Source organism: Dasypus novemcinctus, chromosome 23 (genome assembly GCF_030445035.2).
Source record: "Dasypus novemcinctus isolate mDasNov1 chromosome 23, mDasNov1.1.hap2, whole genome shotgun sequence".
Classification (NCBI taxonomy): domain Eukaryota; kingdom Metazoa; phylum Chordata; class Mammalia; order Cingulata; family Dasypodidae; genus Dasypus; species Dasypus novemcinctus.
In genome coordinates, this window is record NC_080695.1 from 72,183,981 (window position 1) to 72,208,509 (window position 24,529).

The following is a 24,529-nucleotide window of genomic DNA, read 5'->3' on the forward strand; positions in this document are numbered from 1 at the left end:
GACAGCCCGCTCGGCCTGGCGCTCGGCCGGCTGCTGGGGGCGGGCCGCGGGCCGGGCTCTTGCGCGCTGATTGGCGGGGGACGGCGCGGGGCGGCCTCCGATTGGCCGCGGCGCGCCCCCGCCCGGCGTCCTGGCCCGCGCCGCAGCGGCGCCGCCGCGCGGTCATGGTGCTGGGCCGCGGGCTGCTCGGCCGCCGGAGCCTCGCCGTCCTGGGAGCCGCCTGCGCCCGCCGCGGCCCGGGTAGGCGGGCGGGCCGGGGCGGGGGCGCGGGCCGGGCGGCCGTCGAGCCCCGGGGACCGAGCCGTTCCCGAGCCGGGCCCTCCGCTCGCGGCCCCGGGAAACCGACGCTCGAAGCCGCGGGCCCCGAAAGCGCGAGCGGCGGGCGCCGTGGGGCCGGGCCGGGGGCGCGCCCGGGGGCCGCAGGGAGCAGCCGGGCCGAGCCGCGAGCCGGTGCTGTTTGCCCCCGGCTCGGGCACCTGACTCCTCGCGGACCACCGGTCGGCAGGCCGCGGGGCCCAGGGCGGGCTCCCCGGGAGTTGTCAGACACTCGAGGGGGAGTGGGTGACCCGAGAGCGGGGTCTTGGAGGGTAAGAGCCCAGTCCCGGGGCGGCCGCTCGGCCTCCGGCCTCTCGACGGTAGCGTTTTCCACTCCCGCCTGTCCCCATGGCCGCAGAGCGCCCCGAGGCGGCGCGTCCTTGTCCCGGAGCCCAGGAGGATGCCGTGTCGGTGTCCACAAATTAAAGCACGTCGTCCTCAAGTGAAACCCAGAACGACCCCGGGCTCCTGTGGACTGGGAGCTGGGGGTCCCTGGCCTGGTGGCCTCCTCTCCTGGCTCATGGGTCTCCAAAACGAGAGGCATGGCCTCGCAGGCCTCCAGGGACCGGCTCGTTGAGCCTTACAGTTAGGGTTCTCACTGGGCTGCCTCCTGTTCCGTCGGAGTCCTTCGACCTTGAGTTTTGAAATCTCCTCTTCATCCCTTGGTGTCCCCTCTGGCCGACGTCGCAACAGGGGCAGTTGGTTAACGTGCTGCCTTTGGGAGCCGGTCAGCACTTAGCGGACAACTGGGGCATGTCGCAAGCAGTGAAGCCCCCCCTTGCCTGTTGTCAAGGGTGACCGAACGCAGCCCAGGCTCTGGAGCTGGGGTTTCCTGAGGACCCCCGAACTACGTGTTTTCTTCTGTTCCAGGTGTCAGGGCTAAGAGTTTTTGCGTAGGAGCCAGGCAGGTGGCTGCCCCATTTAAAGGAAGCCAGCTCCTGCCAGTTGCTGCCACACAGAAATACAGGCCCAGTTCAGGAGAAGCGGAAATCCACGAAACACCTCGATTTTTAAAACCTTTTTGGGCCAGTCATGTCTCTGGGCTTGGCAGCAGGTATATGTGACCTCTGCTCATGTAGGTCAGCACAGTTGCAAGCCTGCGAGGCGCCGGGTAGAACTTACGGAAAAAGAGTAAGGTTTCTGGTGGTGCCAGCCCCTGGGGAATTCTTTCCTTAGAAATAAATTCCTCTTTCCCCGTTGCCAGCTTCTGCCCTGAGCCCTTATGCTCAGCTGCAGCTGTCAGTGAGGCTTCCTTCACGTGGGCAGCCCCGTTTTAGCATTCTCCTAGGAAATGCTCGAATGGGCCTCCTCTCTGAAGGCTGCGGCCACACTCCTCAAGTCCTGTGCCATGCCTTCTGCTCCCTCTGCCACGCACACGTGCACACACACACTGGCGTATACACAGTTACACGTACACACAGGCATGCACACGCATACACAGCCCTGCCTGGGCGTGGGCAGCGTTGGGGCTTAGAGGAGGTAGAATATCACGGGAATTTGATCAGCCACTGTGTTTACTTTTCTGTTGAGGACAGGGTCTGGCTAACACCCAGCTGGCTGTCAGCGATAAGAAGGAATTAGAGATCTTTGTGTGGTCCTTAAAGCTACAACTTGGCAGTTTCCCTGTCAGCAATGACAGGTTGAATTCTGCAGTTAGAGGACCCTGCAGACATTGTCCGTTTGTCCGTCGGTGCTGTCTGCTCCCAGGCCCTGTTGGGGAGAAGCCCCAGCACCTGTGGAGGGACACTGGCTAGCTTCTTGCACCTCCTGCAGTTTCCCCCTTTCAGACTCAGGCCAGGCCCTCCTGTCCTCCGGAAGAGGTGGTGGTTATTCCAGGAGCTGGCGACTTGTGCTTAGTATCCACATCCCTAACCCCTGCCATTTGGAAGCGAACGCGGTCGGAGCAGGCCTGAGAAAGCCTCGGCGCAGGCCGGGCCCCTGGCACGTGGTGGCTGGGTGCGGCCGGCCGCAGTGCGCGGGCGCCTTTCTTTTTCGTCTTCTCGAGTTGGGCACAGGCGACCTGGGGCGCCCACGGGCAGTCATTCAGGCTGGCGGGTCCCTTGGAGCCCTTGAAAGCGAAGAGTCGCGGCCGAAGCTAGAGCCCGCCGCCTGGCCGTGAACCGAGGCGCTGCCACCTTGCCCTCGGGGCTGCGTGGGGATGTCCTGACCGAGGCCCCGGCCGCCGTCCAGGATGGCCGCGTGCTCCGAGTCTCCGCTGGCCGGGGCCCCACGTGGGCCCTGACCTGGAGCTCACCTGTGCCTGCAGGTCCTGCCCTGCTGGGAGTCCTTGCCCGCCACGCCGGCGCGAGGAGCAGCCTGACCATGGAGCAGGCTGCCATGAAGGTGGAGCTGCTGCCCGCGCTGACCGACAACTACATGTACCTGCTCATCGACGAGGACTCTAAGGAGGCCGCCATCGTGGACCCCGTGCAGCCCCAGAAGGCGGGTGTCGCCGGCCTCGGGCCAGCGCCCTGGCGGCCTGCCCCTCTCCACCCGGCCCAGCCCCCCGCCCCAGCCGCCGCGCGGGCCCTGGCCAGCCGGTCACCCCACAGCTCTCGTCAGCCCCCCGACGGGTTTCGTAACCGCGGTGTCCTGGCAGCTGTGCAGTTGTTTTGAAAACGATTAAACTGGTAGCCGGCCCCCCGCGGTTAACTGGGTCAGGCCCGAGACAGGGCGGAGGAGAGCGCGGGCGCCGACTCGAGGGCGCGGGCCGTCTGGAAGGGTGGGCGTGGGCCCCGCCGCGCCCCCTCGGGGCCGCGACCCCAGAGCTGGCCGGCCCGGCGCCAGGCTGCTGGGGAGCAGGCGCCTCCACCCTGCCCTCGTGGCGCCCTCCGCCGGGGCGCAGGGCTGACTGGGCCCCTGTGTCCTGTCCCCTTGGTGGCAGGTTGTGGAGACCGTGAAGAAGCAGGGCGTGCGGCTGACCACGGTGCTGACCACCCATCACCACTGGTGAGTGCTCGGCCACGGGGCTCCGCGCCGCGGCGCGGGGGCGGCGGGCTCTCGGGCCCCTCCGGCGTCGTGGGCAGCAGAGCACGGCGGGGACCTGGAGCCTCTGCGCTGTCCTGATGGGCTCATGCCCGCGGCTCGCTGTCCCCAGGACTCGGCCGCCAGCCCTCCCCCCTCGGGCCCCCGAGGCCCTGACCACTCACCCCGGGCCAGGGGCCACAGCGCTCTCCGGGCAGGGCCGGGTCTGCAGTGCCTCTGGGCCCCAATACCCTCCCGCAGCCCCCTCCAGCCTCTCGGGCCCGTGGGGGGCGTCTTGGCTTCCAAGTCCAGGGAGAAGTCAGTCTAGACACTCGTGTTTCCAGAAGAGCCGGCAGCCACGGCTGGAAAGGTGGTGGTGCTGGTGGTGGTTTTCATCTTTTTTTAATTTTTAATTTTCTTTAAGGTACATGGATCACACGAAATGTTATGTTAAAAATATAGTAGAGGTTGCCATATACTGCACTTCAACACCCCCCGCTCTTCCCACATCGAAAACTTCTTTTACCATCGTGGCACATTCCTTGCATTTGGTGAATACGTTTTGGAGCAGTGCTGCCCCACATGGATGATGGTTTACATTGTAGTTCACGCTCTCCCCCATCCACTCAGTGGGTTATGGCAGGATATATAATGTCCAGCATCTGTCCCTGCAATAGCGAGGACAACTCAAAATCCCAAAAATGCCCCCCATCACACCTCCTCTTCCCTCTCCTTGCTCTCAGCAACTTCCGTGGCCACTGTCTCCACATCAATGCAGCGGTTTCTTCCATTGCTAGAGTCACAATAACCCTGTAGTTAGAATACCAGCAAGTCCACTCGAATCCGTATTTTATTCCTCTGGAGAGGTGTTTTTTGTCATCAGTTTGTTTTTGAAGTAATTGAAAGCTAAAGGATGGAAAAAGAAAATTTGTTTGGGATTTTGGGCCAGAGTTGCCTGTCTAAGGTTCTTCTTTTGGATTTTGAAGGTTTTGAAGCTCTTTAGATCTAGAAAAGAGTGCTACTTATTTGGCCCTGAACCTTCTTTTCCACATAACTGCCCAAGTGCAGCCTTGAACCTGCCCGCGGCCGCCCGGCCTTAACTGCGCCTGCCTTCCCGCTGGCCGCACAAGGCCTCTCGTCCTCTCCGGGTGGCAGGACGCAGCTGTGGCCGGCCAGGCCTGCTGAGCGGCTGCTGCGGCCGTCACGGCTGACGAGGCGCACCCGAGCCCCGGGTCCGCGGGGCCCTCCCGGAGCTGGGTGCGGGCGCCATCGTGGGTGCGCAGGGCCGTGCTGGAGGGCCTGCGGAGCTTACCCCAGCTCGCTGCCTCCTGGGGGTCCCGACGGAGCTGGTGCCGGCTCAGCGTCCCCCCGGGCTGCCAGGCGGAGCCCCGCCTTCCACGCCCCCCCCCACCTGCTCCTGCCCGTGCAGCCCCGCCCCAGGTGTCCCCTCCTCACTTTCTGGGCTTTTCTCAGCACCCTCTCGGGCTTGGGTGAGAGCAGGAGGCCTTAAACCACGTCCTAAAACGAGCTCCTGGGTACAGCCTTTGCCTGATGGGACGGTCACGCTGTTGCTTCTTCTCAGCGGTGGCACCTGAAGAGTCTGTGCGCCCGGCGTCTGCCTTGTGCTTTCCTTGTTCTTGCCTGGGGCCCCGGCCGCTGGCCTCTGTGAGTGACACGTCCTCCTGGAGCTGGCCCCTGGCCTTGGGCCACCTGCTGCGCTCTTGTCACCTTAGGGGCCGTGGACGTGGCTCCAACGCACGTGAGGGAGCACCTGAGCACACCTGAGGGGCGGAGCTTGGAGCAAAGCCTCATCCCCAGGTGTGATGCTCCCAGCCCTGGGCTGGCGTCAGCTGCGCGGGCCGCGTGGTAGTGCTTTCCGCGGCTGGTCTGGGTGGCTGGGACTGTGGTCGCAAGTACCAAACGGGGCCTTGAGACGGGCTCGTCCCTGGAGCAGGAGCGGCAGCCTGACTTCTAGAGAGGGTCCCTTCTGCGCTCCCCACCTTCGGCGGCTCGCTGGCAGTCTCGGGCCTTGGGCCTCGGGCTGTGCCTCAGCTGCCGCGTGGCGCTCCCCGGCGCTGGGCCCCTGCCTGGCCGCCCCTGCTCAGCAGGACTCCAGTCTCTGGGTGAGGCCCTGCTCGGGGTGTCGTCCTCTGCGTGCCGCACCTGCCCACAAGGACCCTGTTTCCAGAGAAGACCCCGAGGCTGGGGTCGGGCCTGTAGCCTGGTTTTTGGGGTGTTTCTGAGACGCGGATTGGGTTTTCTCCCGGTAGTCGGGATGCCTTGGGAGCACCTGGAGGGGTGGCCCGGGTGGGCTTCCAGCTCTAGGCGCCCAGTAGAGGTCCAGGGAGTTACACCCCCCTGGGGCAGCTGGGGCATCGCGGCTGAAAGTGGTTCCCCCCCTCCCCCCGGCCCGGCGCATGCTGGAGCCGGGGCGGCTTCCAGAGCCCCTGCGCCCCTGCAGGCAAGTCGGGGTGTGCAGCCGGGAGCCAGGCCAGATGCAGGGTCCCCGGTGATCCCCGCCCCCCGAGCTCGGGAACGGGGCCTTGGGGCTACGCAGGCGGTTGGTGCTTCTCTGCTCCCCAGAAGCTTCACCGCGACGGGGCAGGGCGTGGAGGGCCTGCCTGGGAGCCGCGCGTCGCGGCACGTTCTCTCCGAGGAGCCCGTCCTCTGCTCTGGGAGACGCGCGGCTCCTTCTGAGCAGCACGGCTGGGCAGAAGAAAAGCCCCGTGTTGGTCGGGTGTTGAGAGGTCAGCAGAGCCCACGGCAGCCGAGTGACCGTGAGCCCTGGGGACCTCTTCCGGCCTCCAGGGACCACGCTGGCGGCAACGAGAAGCTGGTCAAGCTGCAGCCCGGGCTGAAGGTGTACGGGGGCGACGACCGCATCGGGGCCCTCACCCACAAGGTCACACACCTGTCCACGCTGCAGGTGAGAGCCACGGGCCCGGGGGTGGGACAGGCCTGGGCTCCAGGGGGTCGGCCTGACGGCCTCTCGGGGGCCTGCCTTGGGGGTCTGCCCGGTAGGCCGGCTTGGGTGGTCTTCTCCATAGAGGGCTTGCAAGTGCACGGGTGTGCAATACAGTAAACTGGAGAAGCCGCACGCAGGCTGTGAGGGGACATTGTGTTGGTGCCGAGGGCTGTGGAGGTGCTAACAGCGAGGCTCCTTTAGGGGTGGTTGGTCAGATGTCCACAGAGTGCTGCAGCAAGAGAGCACGTGTGTGTCATGTAGAGAGCATGTGTGTGACAGAACACGTGTGTCGCGTAGAGAGCATGTGTGTCATGTAGAGAGCACATGTGTATAACAGCACGTGTGTGACAGAACAAGTGTGTCGCGTAGAGAGCACATGTGTCATGTAGAGAGCACTGTGTAGCAGCATGTGTAACAGCATGTGGTGTAATAGAACGTATGTTATGTAGAGCACGTGTGTGTAATGTAGAAAGCACGTGCTTAGCAGCACATGTGTAATGGCATGCCTGCATCACGTAGAGAGCACTGTTGCATGAGTGCACGTGTGTCACGTGAGAGCACGTGTGTCACGTGAGCATGTGCAGGCGTGGCAGGACGCTGGCAGCTGGTGGTCTGCTGGAGCGGTCTGCATGTTGCTCTTCTGAGGTTCAAGTGTTTGTGAAGTGAAGAGATGGGGGTGGGTCGGGCCGAGAAGGAAAAGCAGACGAAAGAGCAAGCACCTAAGGAGGAGAAGTGTCTTTCCTGGAGAGCTGTCCCACTGAGACCCGCCCCGGGTCGTGGAAGGAGATGGATAGGCCTTTGTTTGGCTCGCCGGCCGGCAGGCGTGCTCCAGGCCAGCGCTGGGGCTGTGTCGGCGGGAAGCCCCCTCGGTGGGCGTCCCCCCTCACCTGCCACTGCCTCCCCAAGGGCGCCCGGCCCCCCCCCCCCCCCCGGCTGGGAGGGGCGCCTGAGGGCGCGCGTGCCCCGGAGTGCTGCGGCGTGCAGGCCGCTGTCCTGGGAAGGCTCCCCGCTTATTTGGGGGCACAGGTTATTGCTTGCTCTTTTTTTTTTCTCGAGGTACCAGGGCCAGGGATTGAGCCTGGAACCTCACATGTGGGAAGCCGGCGCTCAGCCACTGAGCCACACGGGCTCCCGAGTTGGCTTTCTTGTTTGTTTTGCTTGTTTGTTCTTAGGAGGCACTGGGCACCGAACCCAGGACCTCCCGTGTGGGAGGCCGGCGCGCAGCCGCAGGAGCCACCTCCACGCCCACCGCTTGCTTTTTTAAGGTGGGATCCCTCGTTGTCAAATGCCTGTCCACGCCGTGCCACACTTCTGGCCACATCTGCTACTTTGCGAGCAAGCCCAGCAGCCCAGAGCCGCCCGCTGTGTTCACAGGTGAGTGGGGCGAGGGGCCGCGCGGGCGCTCTCCGCAGGGGCTGGCGGGGTCTTTGGAAACCTCTGCCAGGCCGGCTGCACAGGGCTGCGCTGCCCAGTCGTCGTAGGTCGGCTGTGGGGAGGACCGCAGCCTCGGTAGACAGTGCCCCCGTCCTTCCTCGGCCCGCTGGCTGCTGCGGGTGCAGGTCAGGGCCTCAGGGGCCCTCAGGGGGCACAGCGCCCGGGGGCGTGGCCTGAGCGCAGGAGGACCTTGAGAGGAGCGGGGGCAGGGCTTCCGTGACAGAGGCCCAGGTGTGCTCGGTCAGGTGTTGCGCGCCTGTCCCGCACGCGGCCCTCGGGGTGTCCTGGGGTGGGCGTTTGGCAGAGCCAGGTCTGCACATGAGCGGCCCCTCCGGAGGCACGATGCGCTGTCGGGTGGGGGTGGGGGTGAGTGGCCTGCGGGAGGCCGTGACCTCTGGGTGGCTTCTCCGTCCACGGGCTGTGAACACAGCAGCGCTCGGCCGGGCTGCGCCTGGAAGCGCCTGGTGTGGCTCTTGTGAGAACGAAAGGAAGAAAGCGTTGCTTCTGATCAGGGCATCCACATTGGGGCACAGCTGCGGAGCGTGAGCCCCCAGGACAGCGGGCGGGAGGCAGGGGACAAGCAGGGGCGAGCACGGAGCAGGCCACCGGGCCCACTGCACCCCCAGCGAACGCTGTCACGAACGTTACTAAAGAGTCAGTGGCCTTGGAGCCCTGAGCATCCTGGGAACCTGCTAGAACCACACGTTGTGACCGCAGTGGAAGTTTGTTTAAAAGCACGCCTGCTGAGCGCATCTGGGACCCTGGAAGGGGGAAGGACACCGTGGAAAACTTGGGGCCGGCCTGGAGGCTTCCTGCAAGGCCTGAGACGTGTCCCGGTCCTGACACCTGGGCCACGGTGGGGACGGCCGCGTGGAGGGGCAGGGGCCAATCCAGAGTCTTTCTGGAAGCAGCGTTCTCATCCACCCCAGCGGCACGTGCCTTTCCTCCGGCTGGGAGCACGAGGCCCCCCAGAGCCGACCGTGCACCCCAGATCCCCAGCAGGTCCCGGCCCTGCACGCCCGCGTGTCCGGGGCCCCCTCGCACCTGCGGGAAGGGGGGCAGAGGCGCGCCCCCTTGGCAGGTAGCACAGGATAAGTGACCCCGGCTCTCTGCCACGAGCGCTGCTGACATCAGGGACGTTTGAGGCAAAATCCCTGAACCCCGGTTTCTGCCTTCGGTTGAAGGCGGTTACGCGCTCCGCCTGGTTGAGCCGCAGGGATGGCGGGGGGTGCAGGTGACCCCGTGGACTCCCGACACGCCCTGGCCAGCATCCCCGCGCTCGTCACATATCTGGGATGTGCACTTTGAGCTTCTAACAAATCCTGCCTCGCAGGGTTACCGTGGCCCGGCATGCGGGGGAGTCCACGCGTGGCCGGCTTCCCGATGCCACTCTGCTGTAGGCAGCCACGCCACCCGGGAAGGTGGGCGGGGGTCGCGGCGCAGGGCTCTTGGCACAGCTGGGGTTGCCGTGCCCATGGCGAGCGCAGTCTCGTTCAGGTCCTAGGAGGGCAAGTGGGGTCCTGGGGGCCGGCAGGGAGGGTGGGAGGCCTGGGGGCCGAGTGGAAGCAGTGGTTGTTTGTGGAGGCAGGGCCAGCCCAGACGTGGGTGTCCCGTGGGCTGCAGCCCCGGGACACGGCGGGGAGGGGCTGTGAGGTCAGCTGGGCAGGAGCCGCAGGCATGAGCGCGGCTGCGTCTGCACTTGAGGGCCTGAGGCCGGTGGTCGTGGCCGGTGGCCCGGCCTGTGGGCGTTGTGGGCGCAGGCGGCACTGGGCAGCGCCAGGCCTGCGGCCGCTGGCCCTCAGGCTCCTGACAGCTAAGGCAGGGTGCTGGGCCAGGAGGTGCAGGGGGCGCGGGGGCAGGGCCACGCTGCCCCACGCCACCTCTCCTGGGGTGGTGGCCCCCCACCAGCACCTCCTTCCTTAGCCCTGAGGGTTTGGGGCTCGTCCCCAGGGTCCTGGGAGAGGCCTCGAGGGTGGAGCCGAGCGGGGCCTGGGCTCGCTCGTTCGTCCCCTGGGTCTCCACAGGGCGGTGGTCTGCGCCCTCTGACGGGGCTCTGGGAAGACCCCTTGGCAGCGCTATGCTGGACAGGGGGTCGGGGCGCTGGGAACGGGCTCCTGTGACTGGGGAGGGGTCTGCAGCCAGGGGGCCTGGCCCGCCTGCGAGGGCCGGTCACGGGGGCTCCTGGGGGCCTCCAGCGGGGGCTGGCGAGCCTGGCTGTGGGGAGGAGGGTTGCTGGGTGGCGGCGGCGAGGGTTCTGGAGGGACGCCGACGGGCCGGGGACGGGAGCGTGGGGAGCTGGGCGGTTTTCGGGCCTTGCGGGGCAGGTGGTGCCCGTTCTTGAGACTGAGGGCATGAAGGTGGGGAGGGCGTTGAGCGCTCTGGTTGGGGGCGCGGTCTGGCCTGGGCCCGTCCAGCTGAGCCTGCTCCCGAGGAGGCCCAGGGGTCCTGACGGGTGCCCGGACGCGGCTCTTCTCCAGGGGACACCCTGTTCGTGGGTGGCTGCGGGAAGTTCTACGAGGGCACCGCGGACGAGATGCACAAGGCCCTGCTGGAGATCCTGGGCCGGCTCCCTCCAGACACGGTAGGCACCGCGGCCTGCGAGCACCCGCCCTCGGCCCGCCCCGGACCCGCCCCCCATCCTTGGCTGGCTGTGGCCCTCGTTCTGGGCCCGGTGGGCGCCCCAGCCCCTGGGGTGCTGCCCACACTCGCTCCCAGGCCGGTAGCCCCGCGGGGAGCAGCAGCCTTACCTTGGTACTGGGAAGAGCACGGGGGCTGGGGGTATTTCCTCGGGAAGTGCTCTTCCCCCAGCGAGATGGCTCCTTCATCTGCCTGCTTGCTGAGTTTGCTCATTGTGTCTGCTCGTTGCATCAGCCTGTTGCATCTGCTCATCTTTGGGAGGCATCAGGAACTGAACCTGGGATCTCCCATGTGGGAGGTGGGTGCCCAACTGCTTGAGTCACATCCACTCCCCAGTTTTCTTTTTTAATGTGCTTTTTATGGGTGTTAAGCACGTGTGCCAATAAGTGTGTGTGTCCCAAGGGGCACTAACTGAACATGCCACGGAGAGGTCAACAGATCAAGGTCAAGAACAAAGCTGTGCTGGGAGCCCCTCCTGGTCCCTCTAGGGAAGTGTCTTAAACAATGGGTTAGGCTCTTCTTTCAGAGCTGACGGTTTTGGCTTTTTCTCAGAAAGTGTATTGTGGTCACGAGTACACCATCAACAACCTCAAGTTCGCCCGCCACGTGGAGCCTAACAACGTCGCCATCCAGGAGAAACTGGCCTGGGCCAAGGTGAGGGTCGGAGTTCCCGGGAGGGTCCCGGATATGGAGAGCTAGCGAGGTGGGGGCAGCTGCTGGCCCGGCCTCCAGCTGGCTTCTGAGCCTGGTGGGGAGGGGCCAGGGACAGGGTCTGCCTCCCTGCTTTAGACCTTCGCGGCCCCCATTTCACTGCATGGCCAGTCCCCTGGACTCTCAGCAAGAGGCAGTGCCAACTTGGTGGGCCTGGGCAGGCCCGGGGCTCTGCATTTCCAGTATCCCCCGCCCCAATTCTGCACTTGGAGCAGAGGGTCAGAGGAGGGGCATCTGGTGGCTGTGCTGGTCTCACTCTGGTCGGGGAAACTATCTCTGCTGTCCCCTCAGACTGGCCAGAATCGGGCCACGAGGCCCCCTTCTCAAGGGCACTGGTCTCCTTGGCTGCCCAGTTCTGCCCCGTGGCCGCATCGCCACCCCCGGGGCAGCTCGTGTTGGCCGGAAAGCGGCATCACTGCAGGTGCCCAGCAGGTGTGAGGGGCTTCCGGGCTCCAGGGGCCATTTGTCCCCTTAGTTCACTGAGAGATGATGTCAGCAGGCTACACGCAGACCTGGGGGGCTTGGGCGCTCGCTCCCTCCCGCGGAGGGATGAGGCCGCATGCATTTTGTTTTTGTGTAACGTCTTTTTTTTTTTTGAAAGGCAAAATCTTTTTTTGCATTATTTTTTTTCAGGAGGCACTGGGGGTTGAACCCAGGACCTCGTATATGGGAAGCAGGCGCTCAACCACTGAGCTGCACCTGCTCCCCTTACTTTGTTCATTTTTAAATTTTTTTATTTTTTTACTTCTCTCCCCTTCCCACCCTCCCAGTTATCTGATCTCTGTGTCTATTTGCTGTATGTTCTTCTGTGACTGCTTCTGTCCTTATCAGCGGTGCCGGGAATCTGTGTTTCATTTTGTTGCGTCATCCTGTTGTGTCAGCTCTCTGTGTGTGCTGCGCCATTGGCCCAGTGGTTAGGGCATCCGCCTACCACATGGGAGGTCCACGGTTCAAACCCCGGGCCTCCTTGACCCGTGTGGAGCTGGCCAGGCGCAGTGCTGATGCGCGCAAGGAGTGCCGTGCCACGCAGTGGTGTCCCCCACATAGGGGAGCCCCACGCGCAAGCAGTGCGCCCCTTATTTCGTTCCTAAGACCACAGTGTACTTCACACGTTAGACCGACGGAGAGTTGAGACACCTGCCAGCAGCGCCTTCTGAGCTCCCTCACCTCCGCGACCGTGTGGTAATGGAATGCTCTGGAATGAAGCCCTGGGAATTGATTCAGATGATTGCCCACTCCTGGGGCTGTGCGGCCGTCGTGCCGCTGCCACTGCTGCCGCCTTCCTGTGCCCTGCTCATGTAAAGCATCATTTTCAATTTGTTTCTTTTTTCCTTTTGGCTTACACAATAATCCTCATTCACAGGAATTCTAACGCTGCCTTAATCAGTTATAAATACTCCCCCCAGTTTTTTACACTCTGTTCATAAACAACACGTTTCTTACTATAACAAAGGGCTCCTACTACTACACACAGTTTTGTGCCTTGCTTTTCACTTAGAGACGTGCCTCGGTGTGCCCTCCGTGTCAGCCCACAACGCTGAAGGCGTTCTTTCCACGCTTCTCTCAGCTGTGCTGAGGTGATTGACATACAGCGGAACCACCTGTCCTGAGGGAACAGTGGGTGCCTCGGTACATTTTGGCAGTGTCGACACCTCGTAGCGCCGCCACAGGCCCAGATGCAGGACATCCCCCTGCCCCGGAAGGTCCCCTCGCCCTCCCACCGGTGCCCCCCCCCCCGGCCGCCTACTATCCGCCTTCAGTCACCATCGTTTTTCCTACAGTTTCACAGAAATGGAGTCACCTCGTGCTACTTCGTGGTGTCTGGCTTCTTCCACTCAGCACAAAGCTTTTGCGATTCACCTGTGTTCCTTTTTACCTGTGAGCAGCAGCCCATCGTACGGACAGACTGCCGTTTAGCCATTCACCTGCTGAGAGACGTCTGGGTGGCTTCCGGTTTTTCAGTGTTGTACATAAAGTTGCTGTGGACGGTTGTGTACGAGCCTTTTCTAGGACCATATGAATTCCTCTTGGGTCCATACCTAAGAGTGTGACTGCCGGGTTGTCTGTGCGTGCATGCTGAGCTTGTGGGAAGCTGCCCAGCTGTTTTCCAACGTGGCTCTACCATTTTGTCTTCTCACCACCATGCATGGGAGTCCACTTGCCCCGCACTGTCACCCACGCTTGCTTTTGTCAGTCTTGATTCTAGCCATTCTCTTCTTCCTTCATCGGTTGATGGACGCGTAGGTTGTTTCTATCTTTTAGCAGTTGTGAATAATGCAACTAGGGACATCGGTGAGCAAATATCTGTTCAAGTTGTTGCTTTCAGTTCTTCTGAACATATTCCTGTAGCAGGATTGCTGGGTCCTGTGACGTTTCTCTGTTTACTTCCTGAGGAACCGCCAGATGGTCCTCCACCGAGGCCTCGCCGTTTTACGCCCGCCGACACTGAGGGAGCGCTCCTACTTCTCCACAGCCTCTTCCGTATTTCCAGTTTCCTGTCCTTTTATTAATGGCCATTCTGTATAGTCTGAGGTGATATTTCATTGTAGTTACGATCTTCCTTTCCCTAATAGCTAGTGATGTTTCAGTGTCTTTTGGCCATTTTGTATTTCAACTTCAGAAAAATGTCTACAGTTCTTTTGCCCAATTTTTAATTGGTTTGCTTGTCATTTTATCATTGTGTGATCTCTTTATATAACATGGAGGTCAATCCTTTATCAGATATAGGGATTCCGAGGATTTTTTCCCACTGAGGAGGCTGCCTTCTTACTGTCTTGACAAAGTCTTTTGAAGAACAAAAGGATTTAATTTTGAGGAGGTCCCATTTATCTGTTTTTCTGTTGCTTGTGTTTTGGGTATAAGGTCCCAGAAACCACCTACCACAAGATCTTGAAGATTTTTCCCTACATTTTTCTAAGAGTTGTGTGGTTCTAGTTTTTATATTTAGGTCCTTGTCCATTTTGGATTTTTTCTGTAAAACATTTCATATAAGGATATCTAGTTTTCCTAGCACCATTTGTTAAACAGGCTTTTCTGTCCCAGCTCAGTGGTTTTGCAGCCTTGTCAAAAATCACTTGACCACAGAGTTGAGGATCTATTTCCTAACTCTCTTTAATCCCACTGGGCAATCTGTCTATCTTTATGACAGTACCATGCTGTTTCTACCACTGTAGCTAGATAGATGCTTTAAGTCAGGGAGTGAGAGGCCTCCAACTTCATCATCTTTTTTAAGATACTTTTGGGCTATTTGGGGGCACTTACCTTCCAGATAATTTGATAATTGCTTTTCCAATTGTACAAAGAAGGATATTGTAATTTTTATCAGGATTGTGTTAAATCCACAGGTCAGTTTGGGTAGACCTGACACCTTGATATTCAGTCTTCCACCCATGAACATGGAATGTCCTTCCATTTATTATGCCGTCGTTGGTTTCTTTTTTTTTAAAAGATTTATTTTTATTTATTTAATTCCCCCTCCTCCCCCGGTTATCTGTTTTCTGTGTCTTTTTGCTACGTCTTGTTTCTTTGTCCTCTTCTGTTGTCATCAGCGGCACGGGAAGTGTGGGCGGCGCCATTCCTGGGCAGGCTGCACTTTCTTTCGTGCTGGGCGGCTCTCCTTACGGGGTGCACTCCTTGCACGTGGGGCTCCCCAATGCGGGGACACCCCTGCGTGGCACGGCACTCCTTGCACGCATCAGCACTGCGCATGGGCAGCTCCACACGGGTCAGGGAGGCCCGGGGCTTGAACCCTGGACCTCCCATGTGGTAGACGGACGCCCTAACCACTGGGCCACGTCCGCTTCCCCGTTGGTTTCTTTTAGCACTCTTTCATAGTCTTCTGAATACAGGTCCTTTATGTCTGTGGTTAAATTTATTCTTAAATATTTGATTCTTTCAGTTGCTATTGTAAGTTGGAATTTTTTTCTGATCCTCCTCAGATTGTTCTTTAGCAGTGGAGAGCAATGCTGTTGACTTTTACATATTGCTCTTGTAGCCCACCACTTTGCTGAAATCATGTATAAGTTCTGATAGTTTGTTGTGCACATATGGGATTTTCTAAGTGGGGTTATATCAGCAAATACTGGAAGTTTTACTTCTTCCTTTCCTATTTGGGGGCCTTTTGTTTCTTTTTCGTGCCTAATTGCTCCAGCTAGAACTCCCAGCACAGCGCTGAACGCCGTGTCGGCGGTGCTGTCCTGGTCCCGCTCCCGGTCTCCGTGGGAGAGCCCGTCTGGCCTCTTGGCATTCGGTGTTGAGAGTGTCCTCTTAGGACCTCTCACCCCTGCGGGGTCAGAGGTGATGGCCCAGGGGCCTTTCCCCTCTGTCACCGCTCGCTGCTCCCGTGGGTGAGGGACCAGCAGTGTTTCCGGCAAGGGGGGGCAGCAGCTCAATGTCCACCCCTTGGCCACTCCGTCCCCAGTCCCCAGTCCCGCCTGGAAACAAGTGCGGCACTCCCCTGGCCTGCAGGGATCCCGGGTAGCTTCCTCGGACAACTTCTGTGCCCTCTCCCCTAGCGTGCGCGCACGCCGCGCCCTGCCGAGCCACTCGGACCCCGTCCTGGGGGGCCTCCCAGGATCGGCTGAGCTCTTGACACCGTTGGCTCTTTCCACGGACGTGAAGCAGCTTCTGGTCGCTGAGGTCTTGAGGTTTCTCTGCAGTGTTTGTAATTCCCAGTGTTGCCACTCTGGCACATGCTGTTAAATATTCCCTGGGCATGTCCTGTTCTCCTATCTTACTATAAATGATTATCTGTTGGCAGTATTCAGGATAAAATTGAGTTTTGTATGTTGACCTTGTATGCTGTGACCTTGTGGAATTCACTTATTATGTCATCTTTTCCACAGATTCCTTACTACACAATCTTGTTGACTTTCCTTAGAGACAGTTTCATTTCTTCCTCTCCAGGCTGTAGGCCTTTTATTCATTTTTGTTCTGCTTTGGACCTTCAGTGCAGTGTTAAATAGCAGTGGTCAGCGCCGGCATCCTTGCCTCCTTCCCAGCCTTGGAAGGAAAGCATCCATTTTGTCTTTTCATTTCTTTTCTTTTTTTTTTTTTTAAGAGATTTATTTTTATCTAGGTCTTTCTCCCCACCCCCTCGTTTGCACTTGCTGTGTCTGTCTGTCTTCCCGGGGACCACACCCGGGACCCTCAGTGTGGGAGGGAGGTGCCTAATCACTTGAGCCACCTCCACTCCCTGCTTCAGGGAGGCGCCTAATCACTTGAGCCACCTCCACTCCCTGCTTCAGGGAGGCACCTAATCACTTGAGCCACCTCCACTCCCTGCTTGGTTGTCCTCATTATGTTTTTCTTCTTGTGTCTCTTGTTGCATCATCTTGTGGCATCAGCTTGCCACGTCTGTCGTGCCAGCTCGCTGTCTGCTTTAGGAGGCACTGGGAACCAAACCACAGACCTCCTGTCTGGTAGACGGAGCCCAACTGCTCGAACCACATCCACCTTCCCATTCTTTCCTCTTGAATGTAAAGTGAGCTGTGGGTTTTTCATATATCCTCTATCAGGTCGAGGAAGTTCTCTCCTGTTTGTGTTTTTCGGAGCATTTTTATTATGAATGTTGGATTTTCTCAAAATGTTTTATAATCATTCTATTTTTTTTTTTTTTTACTCCATTACTATGGTGAATTACACTGATCAATTTCCAAATGTTAAGCCAACTTTGCTTTCCCAGAATAATCTGAGTCATGGTGGATTACCTTTTTATATACTGCTGGACTGTATTTTTTTTTAAGATTTATTTATTTACCCCACCTTGTTTGTGGTCGCTGCCTGCTTTCTGTGTCCATTTGCTGTGTGCTCTCTGTGTCTGCTCATCTTCTTTTTAGGAGGCACCGGGAACTGAACCTGGGACCTCCCATGTGGAAGAGAGGGGCTCAGTCGCTTGAGCCAGTTCAGCTCCCTGTTTTGTTGTCTCTCTTGTCCTTTCCTCTTTGTGTCTCCTTTTTTACGTCATCTTGTTGCACCTGCCCATTTTGCCAGCTTGCTGTCTTGCTTATCTTCTGGAGGCACTGGGAACTGAACCTGGGACTCCCATGTGGTAGGTGGGAGCTTAACCACTTGAGCCATATCTGCTTCCCTGGGCTTTGTTCTTTATCTGAGTTCACGAGGAATATTGGCCTGTTGTTTAGTTTTCTTGCAGTGTCTTTCTGGTTTTAGCATCGGGGTAATGCCGGGCTCATAAAATAATTTGCAAAGTGTTTCGTTCTGTTTTCCGAAGGCATTTTTATGTCGTTGCTAGTTCTTCCTTTGACGTCTGTTAGGAGTGACCAGTGAAGTCTGGACCTGGAGTTCTCTTTGTGGACAGGTTTTTAATCGTGAATCCAACATGTTTAATTTATATGGGGCTGTTAGATCTCCATTTCTGCTTGAGTCGGTTTTGGAAATGTGTATACTTCAAAGAATCTGTCCATTTTGACTAGGTTTTCAAATTTATTGGCATAGAGTTTTCGTAATACCCCCACTTTGGTATCAGCTTTGAGATTGAATTCACGTGGAATAAACTGCGCTTGTTTATAGGGAACAGTTCAGTGTGTTCTGAGAGATGTTTATCCCACTGCAACGACCATAATTATGGTACAGACGAACGGCCGCCAACCCACCTCGTACCTCATCTGTCACGTGGCATGAGCTTGGTTTGCATTTTCTAGAATTTTATATAAATGGACTTATATAGTATGTGTGTGTGTTTATTTTTTTTGTCTTTTTTCATTTTTTTGATATTACATTCAAAAAACATGAGGTCCCCATATACCCCTCACCCCCCTCACCCCACTACTCCCCCCATAGCAGCATTCTCCTCCATCATCATGAGATGTTCACTGCATTTGGTGAATACATCTCTGAGCATCGCTGCACCTCATGGTCAATGGTCCACATCATAGCCCACACTCTCCCACGTTCCATCCAGTGGGCCATGGGAGGACCTACAATGTCCGGTAATTGTCCCTGCAGCACCACCCAGGACAACTGACAAGTCCCGAAAACGCCTCCACATCTCATCTCTTCCTCCCGTTCTCCACACCCAGCAACCACCATGGCCACTTTCTCCACACCAATGCCACACATTTTCTTTGATTACTAATCATAATAGTTCATGAATAGAATATCAGTAAGTCCACCCTAATACATATTCTATTCCTCCATCCTGTGGACGTTGGATTGGTTGTGTCCATTCCACATCTATGTCAAGAGGGGGCTTAGATTCCACATGGATGCTGGATGCAATCCTCCTGCTTTCAGTTGTAGGCACTCTTGGCTCCATGGTGTGGTGGTTGACAATCTTCAACTCCATGATAGCTGAGTGGGGTAAGTCCAATAAACCAGAGTGTAGGAGCTGAAGTCTGTTGAGGCTCAGGGCCTGGCTATCATATGGTCAATCCAAAGATTCAGATCCCCTGGGTATATATTAAACCCCTGCACCAACTACAATTCTGGTAAAGTTAACAGGAAAGGCTTGTGAAATGAGATCACATCTGAGTCCAGCTCCATCATACAGAAACACCAACTCCAAAGACAGGCCAACTGACATGGCACTGAACTCCATCTGCCATGACCATAAAACCTGTGGGTCTCTGTAGCCCTCAGAAGAACCAATACCTGGGGTTGTATCTACTTTCTCTGTCTCTGGGTCTCTGCTCGGGTGTGCATAAGGGCAACCCCTCTGATAACCTCCCGGCTCTTTTTTTAGAGACTCATGGCCATATAAACTCATTTGTCCTTTCCATTTCCCCCTTGATTTAGGTCAAAAAGCATTTTTAACCCTTGTTATTATATGTAGACAGAGCTATTCTGCTGGTTCGAGTTGAACCTTTTATTCAAGGTCATTTTCTAGTTACATCATCAGCTGGTACTTGGTAGTAATCCCTCGGTGCCAGGGAGGCTCATCCCCGGGAGTCATGTCCCACTCTGGGGGGAAGGCAACGCATTTACATGCTGAGTTTGGCTTCGAGACTGGACACATTTGAGCAACACGGAGGCTCTCAGGAGGTAACTCTTAGGCACAGTGCTGCTCTAGGCCTTGTTCTTATTTCAGGTGCACAGGCTCACAAGCATAGTCATTAGTATCAGGGGCTCATTGTTGGACCTTCATTCTTTTTTGGTCTTTGCTGTTGCACTTTGGGGATTGTTGCTGTTCCTTTAGGGACTGTAATAGAGCTCCCCTGGCTAGGAACTCAGCACTCCCTCAGTTGTTGTTTTTAATTGTTTCCACTATGAAAATATCCAAACATTTTTATGTACCCTGGATATATGCCCTGTAGAACTCTCTGCCACCCATATTATTTTTAATGATTTTTAAAAAAGATTTATTTATTTCTCTCCCGTTCCTCCCCTTCCCAGTTGTCTGTTCTCTGTGTCTATTTGCTGCATCTTCTTTGTCTGCTTCTGTTGTTGTCAGCGGCAGGGGAATCTGTGTTTCTTTTTGTTGCATTATCTTGCTGCATCAGCTCTCCGTGTGTGCGGTGCCATTCTTGGGTAGGCTGCACTTTCCTTCACGCTGGGCGGCTCTCCTTATGGGTGCACTCCTTGCATGTGGGGCTCCGCTACATGGGGACACCCCTGCATGGCACAGCACTCCTTGCACACATCAGCACTGCGCATGGGCCAGCTCCACACGGGTCAAGGAGGCCCGGGGTTTGAACCACGGACCTCCCTTTAATGATTTTTTTAATCCCACCCCCACCCCCAATACCCAAGAAGGCTCCCTTGTCTGCCTGCTCCTTGTTTCCTTGTCTTCCTGAGGCAGCACCAGGAATCAAACTTGGGACCTCCCATATGGGAGACAGGTGCCCAGCTGCTTGAGCCACTTCCGTTCCCTGCTGGTTGCAGCTTCTTGCTGGTTACAGCATCTGCTCGTCGTGTTTAGGAGGCACTGGGAACTGAACCTGGGACCTCCCATGTGGGAGGCCAGCACCTGACTGCTAGAGCCACTTTGGCTTCCTGCACCTATTTTTTCACTTGGCTTGGTGATTTTGTGGTTCCTGTTGCCGTGTGGAGCAGTAATTCTTTCCTTCTTACTGCTGGGTCGTATTCTGTTCCTTGGATATAGCACCTTTTGTCATCCACTCACCTGTGGACAGACATCTGTGCTGTTTCCAGTTGTGGCCTTTTCATGATAAAGCTGCCGTTTATCATGTACACTTGTGTACAGTCTTCGTGTGACATTTCTTTTTAAAGATATATAGATCACACAAAACATTACATTAAAAAATATGAGGTTCCCATATAGCCCACTCCCCCTCCTGGTGTGACATTTTTTTCTCTCTCTTGGGTAAGAGTGATTGACTGTGTTGTATAATAGGTTATGTTTGACTTTCAAGAAGATACTGAACTTTCCCAAATTGCATTATTTTAGAGCTAAGTATGAGAGTTCCAGTTGTTCCACATCCTTGGCAACACATGGTATTGGCAGTCTTTTAAAATTTTTTTTTAAGATTTACTTTTTATTTTTACTTTATTTTGCATGTACTTTTTATTTACTGTCCCCCCGCACCCCCGCCCGATGCTTCTCTCCTCTCTCTCCTCGTCTTCTCCAGGAGGCACCGTACCAAACCTTGGACTCCCAGCTGGGACGCGAGTTTGGCATCTTTTTTCTTTGTCCGCTTCTGTTGTCGTCAGTGGCATGGGAAGTGTGGGCGGCGCCATTCCTGGGCAGGCTGCACTTTCTTTCGTGCTGGGCGGCTCTCCTTACGGGTGTACTCCTTGCGCGTGGGGCTCCCCTACGCGGGGGGCACCCCTGCATGGCAGGGCACTCCTTGTGCGCATCAGCACTGCGCATGGGCCAGCTCCACATGGGTCAAGGAGGCCCGGGATTTGAACCGCGGACCTCCCATGTGGTAGACAGATGCCCTAACCACTGGGCCAAGTCCGTTTCCCCATTTTAATACTTATGAGGTGATATTTCATTGTGCTTTTAATTTGCATTTTTTCTAATGCCTAATAACATCAAATATCTTTTTATGTGCTTATTGGTCATTTTGTGAAGTGTTTATTAATCTTTTGCCCATTTGAAAATTTTGGTTTGTTGTCTTCTTGGGTAATAAACTGTACACATATTCTGGAAACAAGTCCTTTGTCAGATAAACATATCTTGACTAGTTCTTCTGATTTTGTGGCTTGCTTTTTTGTTTTCTTAACAATGTCTTTTGAAGAGCAAAAGCTTTTAGTTTTTGTGAAATCAGTTTACCAGCTTCCCTTTTATGATTCATACTGTTTATATCCTATGTAGAAATCTTGGCCTATCCCAAGGTCACAAGAATTTCTCCTGTTTTCTTTGGGAAGTTTCATAGTTTTAGCTTTTAAATATAGGCTCTGCCCCCTCTGCTGCATATCTCCTGATGTTCTCACCCGATTTCTAAGATTGGTTGTTTGTTTTCTCTTTTTCTTTATCAGTTTCATCAATTTTTGTTGATCTTTTAAAAGAGCCAACTTTAGTTTTCTGTTTATCTAGGCCACTGATTTCTGATCTTAGGTTTATCTGTTTATGCCTTCCTCTTCCTTGATAGGTCCTTGAGGTTGACTTAGACTTTCTTCTCATCTAACACAAGCACGTAAAGCTGGCAACTTACCTCTAAACATTGCTTGAACCTCATCCCGAACATTTCAGTATGGTGCATTTTCATTGTCTTTGATTTGAAATGTTTGAAGAATAGCCCTCGTGATTTCTTTAACGCTTAGGTTATATGGAATTGTATTAATTTTTTTTAGCCTTTTCAACACAGTGTTGTGTAAAATTTCAAACATCCAGAAGGTTTACAGGATTCTCAGTGAGCGCTCGTGGGCTCCACCAGCCTGCAGCGAATGCTTCAGGGCGCTTGTTTCTCCTCACGGCTGTCTGTCCGCCCGGCTGTCTGTCCGCCCGGCCAGCTCGTTTCCTCCCTAGGTGGAGCGCTCTGTCTTACCGTCCGGGGTTTCCGCCTCGTGCGCTCACAAGCTGCGCTGCACGAGCACCTTGATGCGCCCAGACGCTCAGTTCGCCGGGTGGTCCCAGGGCTGGCAGCTCAGCCTCCCTCGGGGGCCTTTCAGACCCCTCGGGCCTTACCCTCGGGAGATGAAGCGCACTCCCCCTCGTGGGAGCTGGAGGGGGCGGCAGGAGCTGGAAGGGGCGGCAGGACTGTCCTAAACCGTCCCAAGGCCCCAGCGCGCCCCGGCAGGCCAAGGACGGCCACAGAGGACACCTGCTGTCCCTGCATGCAGGCTGGGTGGGGTGGTGCCTGCGCATCCAAGGGCCGGCCTGGGGGCTGGACTGGGGGCCTGGGCCGGGGCCTGGGCTGAGGGACCCGGGCTGGGGGCCAGGCTGGGGGGCCTCCGCAGGGGGCCAGGGCTGGAGTCTGGGCTGGGGGTCCTGGACTGGGGTCCTGGGCTGGGGGCCAGGCTGGGGGGCCTCCGCAGGGGGCCTGGGCTGGAGTCTGGGCTGGGGGTCGGGCTGAGGGGCCTGGGCTGAGGGACACGGGCTGGGGGTCCCGGGCTGGGGGTCCTGGGCTGGGGTCCTGGGCTGGGGTCCTGGGCTGGGGGCCAGGCTGGGGGGCCTCCACAGGGGGCCTGGGCTGGAGTCTGGGCTGGGGCCTGAGCTGGGGGGCCGGGGCCGGGGGGTCTGGGCTGGGGGGCTGGGCAGCAGCTTCCCAAGGGCCCGTCAGCCCTGCCTCCCCCTCCCCTGGCCTGGCGGCGAGGGGGCAGCGTGGGGTTCCCACCGTTCAGGCCGTCCTGGCCCCCTGGTGCCCTGCCGGCATCCCCGTCCTCTTCTCTCTGACGCTGAGGGGGTGGCCAGCCCCACCCCGGGGCTTCTCCCGGGGCCGAGGGAGCCCCTGCGCACATCCCTTGCCATGCAGGGTGTGCCTACAGCACGCATGCCCTCCTCTGTGTTCTGAGGTGTGTTTTTTTGCCATTTTCCACTTTCAAAACCTGGAAATGGAAACCCCACACTGACGAGTCGCGCTCGGGCTCCCTCCCCATCCTTGACAGCAGAGCGGGGTGGGGCAGGGGGGAGGGCTCCACACGCACCCCTGCCTCGCCGGGCAGCCCTGGGACGCCGCCTTGGTGCTACAGCGGCCACGTCTCCCGCAGGAGAAGTACGGCATCGGGGAGCCCACGGTGCCGTCCACCATCGCGGAGGAGTTCACCTACAACCCGTTCATGCGCGTGAGGTGGGTGCACGCCCCGGCCCAGGGACTGGGTGGGGGGGAGGGCGCCCCGGGGCAGGGGCGCCTGGCTGCCTGGGGGGGGGGCTGCCCCGCCCGTGCCCCCTTGCTCGGGGTGGCTGGCCCCCGGGGACGTGCCTTGGGAGGGAGCGGCCGCGGCGGCCTGGCGCGGGGCCTGCAGCCTGGCGCTTGGCCTCCGGCAGGGAGAAGACGGTGCAGCAGCACGCGGGCGAGACGGACCCCGTGACCACCATGCGGGCCATCCGCAAGGAGAAGGACCAGTTCAAGGTGCCCCGGGACTGAGGCTGCGGGGGCGGCGCGCTGCGCGGTGGTTCACACCCGCCACCGGCGCAGCAGCCCAGGCCTGGCTTAATTTTAACTTAATTTCAGAGCCCTGTGCTTACGCTATCAAATGTTCCCGAGAATATTTATAAGAGAAGTTTTAAAGATATTTATCCCGAAGCCTCTGCTCGTTCTCTGTGGCTTTGTGCGCGAGCCGCCCTGCCCCGCTCCCGGCCCGCCCTGGCCCTGCGCTCCCTCACATCCTCCCTCGTCTGCTCACCTGGACAGTAACACCCGCCCAGAGGCGCCGCCAGCCTCGGGTCCTGGGTCGTATCTCCACAAAGCCTTTTCAGCGTCCACACAGGATGCATCGCCTCCAGCCCGGTGAGAGCAGGAGCCCGGCCGGGCCAGCAGGCCGCCTGCCACCTGCCGGGTGGGGTGCTCGCACCTGTCCGAAGCGGCCCTGGCAGGTGGGCGGGGCTGGCGGTGCCTGGCCTTGCCGCTGTGGCCACACTCGGTGCCACTCCAGCCGTCCCACAGCCCAGCGGGCAGCCTGGGGGTGCTGGGCCGAGGCCAGAGGGGCCGCTGGCGGGCAGGGGTCCCGCGCTCCCTGCTGCCCAGAGCCTCTGCCAGAGGCCGGCGGTGGCTGCCCCACAGCCCACGCCAGGCCTGTGCCCGTGGATGTGCGGGCGTTGCCAGTGTGCGGTGTCACCTCACTCGGGGCCCACAGCCCCCAGCCCGTCTCTGTGGCCCCCCAAGGCGGAGCCCATGGAGGCCCCCAGGCTCTTCTGTGAGCACCTCAGGACGCGGGCAACTGCCCCACCGCCACTGGCGTCTGGCCCCCGAGGGCTTTGGCTGCACCGAGCCACGGCGCCACCGAGCCACGTCCAGGTGCAGCAGAGTTGGCGGGAGCAGAGGCAGCCCCAGTCCGCAGCCCCCGGAGGAGCCCCGCCTCCCAGGCTCCCGAGGCGGGCGAGGGTGCCTGGTGGAGCCCGTGGGCCAGTGGGTGGGGGGAAGCGCGGGAAACGGCTTCCCGACAGGCCGGCTCCGCTCTCAGGGTTTCCGCCATCCCCAT

At 58.2% G+C, this 24,529-nt stretch overlaps 1 protein-coding gene and 2 long non-coding RNA genes across 3 annotated transcripts; 2 read left to right on the plus strand and 1 right to left on the minus strand.

Moving 5' to 3' along the window:
* Positions 1–133: 133 nt before the first annotated feature.
* On the plus strand, positions 134–23,634 carry HAGH (hydroxyacylglutathione hydrolase). The gene is made up of 9 exons (XM_058286658.2): positions 134–240; positions 2,582–2,757; positions 3,200–3,264; positions 6,088–6,205; positions 7,510–7,618; positions 10,156–10,259; positions 10,868–10,969; positions 23,099–23,178; positions 23,376–23,634. The coding sequence occupies exons 1-9, from the start codon at positions 165–167 to the stop codon at positions 23,473–23,475; spliced, it is 930 nt and encodes a 309-aa protein (XP_058142641.1). The 5' UTR covers positions 134–164; the 3' UTR covers positions 23,476–23,634.
* Positions 3,666–5,001, minus strand: LOC139437428 (uncharacterized). The gene is made up of 2 exons (XR_011647244.1): positions 4,735–5,001; positions 3,666–4,185 (listed from the first exon to the last, which is right to left on the minus strand). It is a non-coding gene; the product is annotated as an uncharacterized lncRNA (long non-coding RNA).
* On the plus strand, positions 10,980–17,713 carry LOC131275648 (uncharacterized). The gene is made up of 2 exons (XR_009183125.2): positions 10,980–12,603; positions 12,808–17,713. It is a non-coding gene; the product is annotated as an uncharacterized lncRNA (long non-coding RNA).
* Positions 23,635–24,529: the final 895 nt, after the last annotated feature.

Excerpts from the sequence above, each read along its gene's own strand:
- HAGH (XM_058286658.2), top strand. The coding sequence starts at position 165 with ATGGTGCTGGGCCGCGGGCTGCTCGGCCGCCGGAGCCTCGCCGTCCTG. Across the intron at positions 10,970-23,098 it reads AGAAACTGGCCTGGGCCAAG|GAGAAGTACGGCATCGGGGA; the intron begins GTGAGGGTCGGA and ends CGTCTCCCGCAG. Across the intron at positions 23,179-23,375 it reads AACCCGTTCATGCGCGTGAG|GGAGAAGACGGTGCAGCAGC; the intron begins GTGGGTGCACGC and ends GGCCTCCGGCAG.